At 29.9% G+C, this 9,845-nt stretch overlaps 1 protein-coding gene across 2 annotated transcripts; it reads right to left on the reverse strand.

Annotated features, from left to right (window-relative positions):
* Nucleotides 1–1,589: 1,589 nt before the first annotated feature.
* Nucleotides 1,590–7,399, reverse strand: LOC108325403 (probable galactinol--sucrose galactosyltransferase 2). 2 transcript variants are annotated; one of them, XM_017558471.2, is made up of 14 exons: nt 7,240–7,399; nt 5,501–5,706; nt 4,884–5,125; nt 4,515–4,605; nt 4,283–4,331; nt 4,123–4,214; nt 3,890–4,000; nt 3,673–3,795; nt 3,011–3,563; nt 2,854–2,921; nt 2,639–2,773; nt 2,335–2,552; nt 2,148–2,236; nt 1,590–2,055 (listed from the first exon to the last, which is right to left on the reverse strand). In XM_017558471.2, exons 2-14 carry the CDS (start codon nt 5,689–5,691, stop codon nt 1,741–1,743), a joined length of 2,277 nt encoding a protein of 758 aa, XP_017413960.1. In that variant the 5' UTR covers nt 5,692–5,706; nt 7,240–7,399; the 3' UTR covers nt 1,590–1,740. The 2 variants fall into 2 exon arrangements, with proteins under 2 accessions (XP_017413960.1, XP_052731411.1); XM_052875451.1 differs by having other exon boundaries at nt 5,501–5,684; nt 7,240–7,395.
* Nucleotides 7,400–9,845: the final 2,446 nt, after the last annotated feature.

The following is a 9,845-nucleotide window of genomic DNA, read 5'->3' on the forward strand; positions in this document are numbered from 1 at the left end:
ACATATAGTTTAGAGTTCAAACTAAAAAACAATGTAAAAGTGATGGCAAAACTTATTAAGGGCATTTGGATGTACATGTATTCACTATTTTAAGACACAAGAAGACAAAATGCGATGAGTAGAAATTTCTGAATAGAATTCATTTACACCAATTAAGAAAAATAGTTAATACTATTTAATTTTACCAATCGCAATTTTAAAATATTCTTTTTCTAAATACTTCTTGTTAGAATTTGATACAATTAAATGATACCATTAAAGAAATAAAACTTATATTTCTGTTTTTGTTTAAGTTCACCGCACATAGTAATTTGATTGTTTATATATTTGAGTTTGGAGGTAATAAATAATGAAAAGGATGTAAATTTGTTTGGCATCTAAAATTAGTTAGGGTATATTATTAGTATGAATAGATAGATTTCTCAGCTAGTAGTTCTACAAAAAAAAAAGAGAGTTTATTTATGAATTATTATTAACTTATTTATAAGTTATTAAATATTTTAAAGAGGGAATACTATAAAAGGACTTTATAAAATTAAGTGCAGACTTATTTAATTTTACATAAATTTCTTTTTTTTTCTAAAATTTATTATAAAAAGATACTCAAGACTTAAACTCACTCACCTATTTCAATAGTGCTATTAGAAACACATAGATGACTTGTTTGCATATTATACAGTTGGTTATGTCTATTAGTTTAATTAACGTTTCAAGTACATTATAAGCTTAATGATTTGTTGTGGTTTATTTTGATTATATTTTAATATACAGTTTGATTATGGATGAACTTCTATAACATATTAAGAATTTGCTTAAAATTCTTGAAAAAGAAACATTAATGTAAACAAGAAAAAATGTATCATTGGAATGAATTGTGCTAATTTCTATAATACTTAACATAAGTTTATTTAAAATTTCTATAACCGTTTGTGAAAGGTGTTAACACAATTGTCGTCTTTAACTAAAATAGTTAAAAAATATTATTGTAGTTTTTAATTGGGACAAGGTTTAAGAAAAATCATTTCAAGAATTAATCAACACTTAATGCACAAATCCTACAACTTCTCAATTTCACCAAATGATGTGAAATTAAGTATAATACTTCCAATATAGATATTGAAGTTGTACTTCTTCAAGAAGGACCTCCTATGATTTATTTAGGTAAAAATTAAATAGGAATTGCATCAATTATTCTACCAATGATAAAGAATTTTGTGATAAATAGGAATTAGTTCTAATTACTGGAATGGGATTTATGGTTCAGTTGAAAACTGTTGCTTCTTTTGATTGAAAAAATGAAACTTAGTATTTGAACCTTAAAAATCTGGTCAGAATGGGTGAAGTTGTTTGAAAACTTCTTCCATAATTTGACAATCCCGTGTTATACATTTGTAAATGACACCATTGTCGAGATGTGTTCTTGTCAAACCAATAAAATCGATAACTTCTTAAAATTCAGCTTCAATGAAACCAATCAAATATTTGTTATTTATAAAACCGCCAAAATCATACCGACAATGTATTTTCTTATTACTTATATTATACATACATTTTATGATATAATTATAGATTTTATAATTCTGGTTAACTTTTAGCTGATAATATTATTATTTTATTCATTTGTCAAAATCAGTTACAATATAAAAAGTTATTTTCTTTAAAGATAAACTTTTCTGCTACCATTGCATGTGAAGCTATTAAAGCAAAATGTGTGTCCTACAAAAGGATAAGAATTAAGACTCAAAACTGGATCTCTATCTGGCATAGCTGCATGTCCCTTTCAGGCACAGGGATGTAAAAAGTTGTCAATCCATTCTCTGAGTCATAGTTGAAATCTGTTTGATTGCCAGCTACCACACACTTCACAGGACACTCAGAAGAATAAACTCCAAATCTGCCATTTCCCCTCACTTTCACAATAAAAGTTGCTTTTCCTGATTTATCTTCATTAGGGACTTCAGATTCTTTATGGACATCAAAATGTTCCACAGCACCTCCAACGTTTAACATATCCAATAACCCTATAGGTGCAAATGAAATACTTGCCTCAATTTCCTGTTCAACAACACCACTTCACTTAGTATAAATCATGCTGCAATTTCAGTAATAGCCCAATCGTACAAAACCAAAAACTAATAAAGCCTCACCTTGATTGGACAAAAATGGAAAAGTTCATACTCCAGAACTTTCAATGTCACAGGAACCGAAGCACCTTTTGGCAGCCGAATCACCTCACCTAAAACATGGAAACATATTGATAGTTTCAATGAAGTTGAATTGGAGCCTTTTTTACTTACAATACAACTTTTTAATTCATATGTGAAACTAAGTTACCTGATCTGTAGGTATAAACAACAGTGTCACCATGCCAATCAGCACCGGCTACTTGAGCAATGAGGTCAACATCAGAGGCACAAACTGAGCCAGTGAGAGTCCCAGGTGATGGACAATGAATTCGGGTTTTCTTTTGTACCTTGCACCACCCAGCACCTTGGCAATTAAACACACCAACCACGCCAGAGCATTTGTTCAAGTTCCATATCTTGAGCAAGCTGGACATGACAACTTAGGCATATGAACCATCAGAATGTCCCAAAAACATTGCATGAGAAGTGCATTGGTAGAAAATTAAACGAACCTTGTTCCATCTCTTGCTGGATCAAGAAAGAGTGTGTCAACGGTAGGCCTGCCTGGTAACTGAGCACGGAGAACTGAACCATCATACAGAACCAGTCTCTTGAGAAGATTAAAATTGTGCCTTCCTGGCTTATCACTATAAAAGCAACAAATCTACACGTCACAAATGTGCTAATTTCATGTATGGCCTAAAGCAGGACAATATCTGTGACGTACCTAACATAAATTGGACCTCCACTAACTGCACGGGCTGCAGCATGGTACTCTGCTGCTGGATGTAAACTCTAACATAAAAATTCTTTTGTCAAGATCCAGGAAATGTAAAATATAAAAATGCATATTCATTAACTAAATTACTATAACTTCAACTTACATGAAACATGTCCCAGTCAGCTTGCATAAACTCTCCCAGAAAAAGTGTGTTATATGCAACAGATGAAATGTGAACTGTGTGGGAAGCAGGATCACCGGGATAAAAGTCATCAGATGCTCTCACAACAGCAGTCTGCTTTGAACTATAAAGGCCATCAGTGTTATGGCACATACAGGCAATGCATCCATTGTCACGAAAATTCTGAGCAACAGAGGCCTCAAGTGCCTGAATATAGCTGCGCGTGAGTGTGACCCTACCACCGTGTCCACTCCCTAGGGTCTCAATAATGTTTTGCACATCAACCTTCACTCCATCTACTCCACATGATGCTAAGTAAGCATGAAGCTCGTTGTAGAAATTAAAAACCTTCTTCGGGTGCACCAGTCCCAAGCCATGTACAGACAAGCTGTCCATGACAATGTCTGGTTGGTTTCCTAGCACACCAGGAGACTGTACTGGATATGCCAAGGAAGTGTCGTAATGTTCCATGCCACTTGCTGCAGGCTTCACTCCTCCCCAATAACCAGCCAGAGCATGCCAAACATAAACATATCTGTCCATAATTCACAAACTTAAATTTGGTAAGCGACATCTCATAACTCTCCTCTTACATAAAATTTAAATATCCAAAAGCACTCCAGTTTCAAGGTCTAAGATCATACTTCACGTTGTGACATCGCTTTGCTTCGTCTACAACATGCTTCAAACCAGAAATTGTGTCATTGCTCTGTCCATTCTTTTGAAATTTAGTATTTTCTTTAATACCAGTTAACCTAGTAGCAAACCTGCCACCATCAAAATTCTCCAAAATATAAATTCAAGTGCTTTAAAACGATAATGGAAAACTGTTATTAGCTATCAAAACTTAGTAAATCGTACTGAGCTCCTTCTTGTACAAGACAATCATCATCACTTTTTGGTTTACTTTCAATCTGTTGCCAACCATCATCAATGATGAGGAACCTTGGACTTGTACCTCCCTCTGATAGGCTGAAGTAATATTAAACAAAGTTCAGTGTTTCAGAATCCGGTAACTTGACTGTTCTTCATGGAAACTTGACTCTTCTTCACGACATAAACAAACTAGCACACTACTATTTCCCTTAAATTACCTTTTGAGGCCTTCCTCAACACCTTCAGCTGTGACATCAGTATAGAAAGCATCCCATGTGCACCAGCCAAACCAGTCAAGAAAAGATGGCAACTGCAAAAGACCAACTAAAAGTAAGAAACAATTGAATCTTTTGTATACAGCTAAGAGGAGATTCTTACTTTTTTCTTCTCACGGTGACGGAAAGTTTGCATATGTTTTTCTACAGTCCTTCAGTTACATTAGAAAAGGAATCAGTAACATTTCAGTAGACAACAAACCAATTCCATTGTTCACCAAAAAGAATGACAAATTCAAGTCAATGCAATTTATGTGACTTGAGCTTCATTGATTGTGTAAGGTACTCAGAGACAGACAACATATTACAGAGACAAGACGGGAAAGTTGCCTTACTTGACAGCTTGGTTGATGACTTCAAAGGGGTTGGTGCCAGCATGCATGTAGACCAAGTGAAGGCCGTGATTGGTCTGAACAGCAGGATCTCCTGCAAAACCAAACCATACACCAAAAGGAAACATATCGTTTCGGTTCTTTGGGACTCCTCCTTACATATACATTTTGTCCAAAGCTATAAACTCCATTTGATTGATTTAATTGATTGGTAGGAAGCCATTGAGAGGTTTCTTCATCCCATTAGTATATTCACATATGGTAGCTCCACCTCAGCTTCTCTACAAACTTGGGGGAGCTTAATTTCAACCCAGTAGCAGAGTTTGTCATAGCTAACACCAAATCAATTTTCATGGCCAAGAAGCAACTCACCACTCTCAAGGCAAATCTCTATCTCGTTTTTATCATTGCCTTGTAGAACAGCACGGAACTGGCCTTCCAGGAGAGGAAGCAGAACAGTGTAAACTGTTGGAGAATTCTCTTGATAATCTTTACTGTCTTTGCTCTCTATAAGCATGAATTGAGTCTCCAATGGGACATCCCTCCCGCAGGTTCCCACTCTGTGAGTCATCCACCATAACTTAAACCGGAAACAACTCAAGAACCGAAGATCCCTATTCACAAGTCAGCTAAACTTTAGTAAAGAAGATAGATAGCAAGCTAATTCGTCAAGGGTCAAGCAAGTTTAGATTGTATAAAGCACCTAAAGATTTGGAAACTAGATACCATGCTATTTCATCAAGCAAGTTTAAATTGTATAAACCAACTAAAGTTTAGGAATGTAGATAGCATACTGATTCATCAAGCAGGTCTATATTGTATAAAGCAATTTATTAAACTAGGTAGAATGCTAATTCATCAAGAATAGAACTAAATTTTACAGAGCAAGTTTATTTATCTCACCCATGTCCATGATCACAACTACAAATCACTACAACATATCGTATATAAGAATAAGTGATAAAGTGGTAAATGGTAAAGGGACTTACTCTAAGACACCCATGGGAAAGACATGCAGACTTTTGCTGTTGGAAGCAGTGGCACCAATAAATGCGCCTGTCACAAGGCCCTTCCCAGTTCCTGGAGTTAGGACAATGTTGTCTGGCACTCCACTCAGTATAATCTTGCCATGAACCACCAGGTTCCCATCATTGATAGAGATCATAGGAGTGACTGTCATGTTTGGAACACTTAACTATTGAAACAACACCACCATATCAAACATTTAGAAGCAGTAAATTAGTATTATTAACTTAAGAAAGTAGGGTAACAACAATTGATACTTGAATGCTCTAGATGTTTCAAAGTAAATATAGGGGTAAATTTGAGAGAGGAAGAACTACCCCATATATATTATATTGATGTGATATGAATATTAATTATAATTGAAATAGGGTGATGCATGAGTAATATAAAACAAATAGTTATTAGATGGTCCGGATTACTATTTTTATTTATTTTATGCCATGTAATTAAGTGTTTAATTTTATTTATTTTAATATAAGCCCTACGTTGATTTATTTAAAATTAAAAAAATATATTTATAAACAAAAATTACTTTAATTTAAATCTAATATTAATTTGTTTAAATTAAAATATTTATTTATGAAGTGTAAAGAGTTTTTATATTAATATTTTCATTTAACTTATAAAATAATTAATTTGTAGAAATCACATTAAAATATACATTTTTATTTATAAATAACTAATATAAACCATTCTAATCGAAAATGAGATTTTCATTGAAGGTACTCTTAATAAATAACTTTGACCGCTACATGTAGTTTCAAGTGACGGTATCTAAATATGATTTTGTCGGTAAAATATTACATTTTACACTATTTTTTTTGTTTTTTTTTTTTTCAAAAATTTCAAACACCGTTATGTTTTATTTTTTAAGAACTAATAATAAAAAGTTTAAAATGATCAGAAAACCCAACAAGGTTAAATTGAAAACCATGCCGATGAGTGAAACACTTTTTATATTTTTTTAATGAATTAATATATTTGTTTAGTCACTTGGTTTTCACTGCATAAAGATTAATATATTAATTTAATTTTAAAAAATTACCTGATAAATTTATTTAATTTTCTAAAAATTACATTAAAATATGTTAATAATAATTTCTAATTTATTAACAACATAAAAGGTTTTATACTGATCATGTATAAAAATAAACTATAATATTATTAGCACTCTCAACTCAATCAATATTACATAGAGATATAAACACGTATGAAAGTTTAATAATAATAAAAAAAATGTTATATACAAAGGCATCACAGTAATTATACTGATTTATCTTTCTTCAGTAAGATATGTTTTAACACAGAGATAATTAGGAGAATAATACTTTCTATGAGTTAATACTAACTTCCATATGTTAAAAAATTGTTTATATAACTTCTTTTAAATTATTATTTTTTATTTTGTACTTAAGTTAATTTTAACGAGAATTTAAAAAAATATAAAAAATTATGTAAATAAAATCCACTCCATAATTTTTTTCTTTGAATCATACTTTTTTTATAATTATATCTTACCTTAAGGCTAGTTTTATACGTAAGTTATCTGAAGATAATTTTAGACAAACATTTATAATTATAGATAAACTCAAATTACTAATTACAAATATAAATTAATCATCACAAGTTAACTCATAAAAACAGGAATTAGGGAAACAGAGTACTGATTATGGGTCAGAGTTAATGAAACTGAAGAACTCACCTGAAGAAGAAGATTCAAATATAAGAAACCTTGAGGCAGAAGAAGAACATGAAACGCAGAATATCAGAATGAGTGTGTAATAACGAAGAAGAGAAGAAACAGTGTTGGTATCAGAAACTCAAAGTTTGTTGCAACTGTTAGCTGAATTTGAATTGGAATATGAAACGAATGAGACTGCAGAGAGCAATTTATAGTGAGTGAGCGGGTAAAGGTCGAGCAACTTCTAGGCCTCCATTGATCGAGATTGTGACACGTGGATGTGACACTCAGGGTAGATGGATCTTGGAGAATGGTGAATTTATATAAGGAGAATTTTTGTTTTGTAATGTAGGAAAAATGAATACTACGTGTCTAGAGTTATCACACTATTTTTCGTAAATTTAGGGTTTTCAAAAGTAAAATAAATTATTATTTTTAATATTAATAAAATATTAATTATTACTTTTTAGTGGTATGAATAGAGGAACATGATGTTCATTGGAACATATGTTATCATGAATATTTCTATATTATATTAAAATTTATATAATTCAAAGGTCATGATACCCTAAAAGCCTAATTCTATATAATCTATTTTCACAATATTGAATTTTACAAAAATTCTGTTAAGTCAATACAAACATTAAGTTACAATAAAAAATTCTTAAATTCAATCAGTATTATGTTTCTATTAATACTTGTCATAAATTTAATCACATTAAAAGTAACTTATAGTGAAATAAAATAATTTGGACATAAATGTTCTTAGCTTACTCACTAAATATGGTGCTCATCCTAATATCGATGCATGTTGATTCCAACATTTAGAAATTCTTCATTGTCATTCTTAATAAGTATAATAATATACTTATTTTATCTTAAAATGTTGAGAACATCAAAATATATTATTTTATCAAATTATAAAAATAAATTAAAAACTAAAAAAACATGATAATGACTGCATTAAAGAAAATGGTTTCTACCTTTCGGGAAGAATCCAGTGTGGGCATTCTTATATTGTAGATGACATCATTCATTACACATGATAGATATTTTGAAACTCAAAGAATTTGTGATTGGAAACTTTGTTCCATTTGAGATTCACTAAAACCAATATTAGTTCAAGGCATACAAAATAATAAAATAACGAAAGGAAATAAAAGATATTGAAAGTTTTGGATAAAATAGAAAGACTGAAAGATGACTATCCTTTACGTAATTTAATCTTTTAATTGTTTTAGAAAATTTCCAAGTTTAACCTGTTCTTATTCAGCTTTGTAGTAGCAATTATTCTTTACTATGTCACAATATACAATCATAACTAACTTTAACAGTGAATGGTTCTTCTAATATTTCTATAGATTTGTAGTCTCTTTTAATGCAAATTTTAATGTTGCCCTAGCAAATTTATTAAGTTAAAACTCAGCCATAATAATAATAATAATAATAATAATAATAATAATAATAATATTAATAATAATGAAAAACAAACTTGTTTGCTTCAAATCTACGTGTCCATGCTAAGAGTTGATAAAATAAAGTTAATGCATTTTTAATTTGTAAATGATAACTACAAAATATTTTGCAAACATTAACTATGACTTTTGTTGTTGTCAATGTTACTCGAAGAAAATTTTCAACCAACATCGTTCAAGAAGTCGGTAGAAAAATCTCAACTAACAATATCATAGAAATATTTTTAATTGATGTGAACATAACTAATTAAAAAACAACTTAAATAAAAGTTAATCTAGAATAAAACAATATCATCTATTAATATTTTTAATGATTAGTTAATGTATAAATAACTTTTATATAATAATTCAATCGTTATATCAGAAATATTTTGGACAAAGAGTTAAAATTATTTTTCTTCAATATTTTTTTGAAATAAGATTACTAACTTCGAAACACAATTAAATCCTTTCCTTATTGTATTTTTCTTGTTTTTCACACAAAGACTTTTATTGAGACACGTGATAATGGATTAAAAAATGACTTACTTATTTTTTTTTTCAATATTTTTTTGTACAATATGATTTCTTAAATAATGAACATCAATGAATGAGAGGTGTTACCAATAATGATTGTATTGCTTGTCCATTTGTTCTATATTTTATGTTTAAGAATGTTAAGTAAATAGTAACATTTAATTTGTTTGTAATCCTTGAGTTCGTTCATTTAAGTTACATTTGTATCTATAAGTAAAAACTCTGATTTGCTGGAAAGATATAATAAATCATTTGAATACATTTTCTCTTATTCTCGTTATCTGTTTTCTATTATGTTGGTTTAAAATTCCACATAATTATAATATAATCACAACTATTTGAAAAATTTTACTCACATTTTGAAACCAACATGTTTCACCAATTCCTATCTCAAATGACGCCTTCAACCAACAAAAACAACTTACAAATAAAATTAAGCAAATCATAGACATTATATATATATATATATATATATATATATATATATATATATATATATATATATATTCCAATTTTTATAAATGAATCCTAAATTCTTATAAGTGTTTTCTTTTAGAATACACACATTAATTATAAATGTTTTAGATTTTTTTTTTCACAATTTTTTTCAGAAGTAAATCCTAAATTTTAGAAGTT

The sequence above is a fragment of the Vigna angularis genome, chromosome 3 (genome assembly GCF_016808095.1).
Source record: "Vigna angularis cultivar LongXiaoDou No.4 chromosome 3, ASM1680809v1, whole genome shotgun sequence".
Lineage (NCBI taxonomy): Eukaryota > Viridiplantae > Streptophyta > Magnoliopsida > Fabales > Fabaceae > Vigna > Vigna angularis.

Coding starts and splice junctions, on each gene's coding strand:
- LOC108325403 (XM_017558471.2), bottom strand. CDS start 5,691: ATGACAGTCACTCCTATGATCTCTATCAATGATGGGAACCTGGTGGTT. Junction 4,215..4,282: donor GTCACCGTGAGAAGAAAAAA/GTAAGAATCTCC, acceptor GGTCTTTTGCAG/TTGCCATCTTTTCTTGACTG. Junction 3,796..3,889: donor CTTGTACAAGAAGGAGCTCA/GTACGATTTACT, acceptor TGATGGTGGCAG/GTTTGCTACTAGGTTAACTG.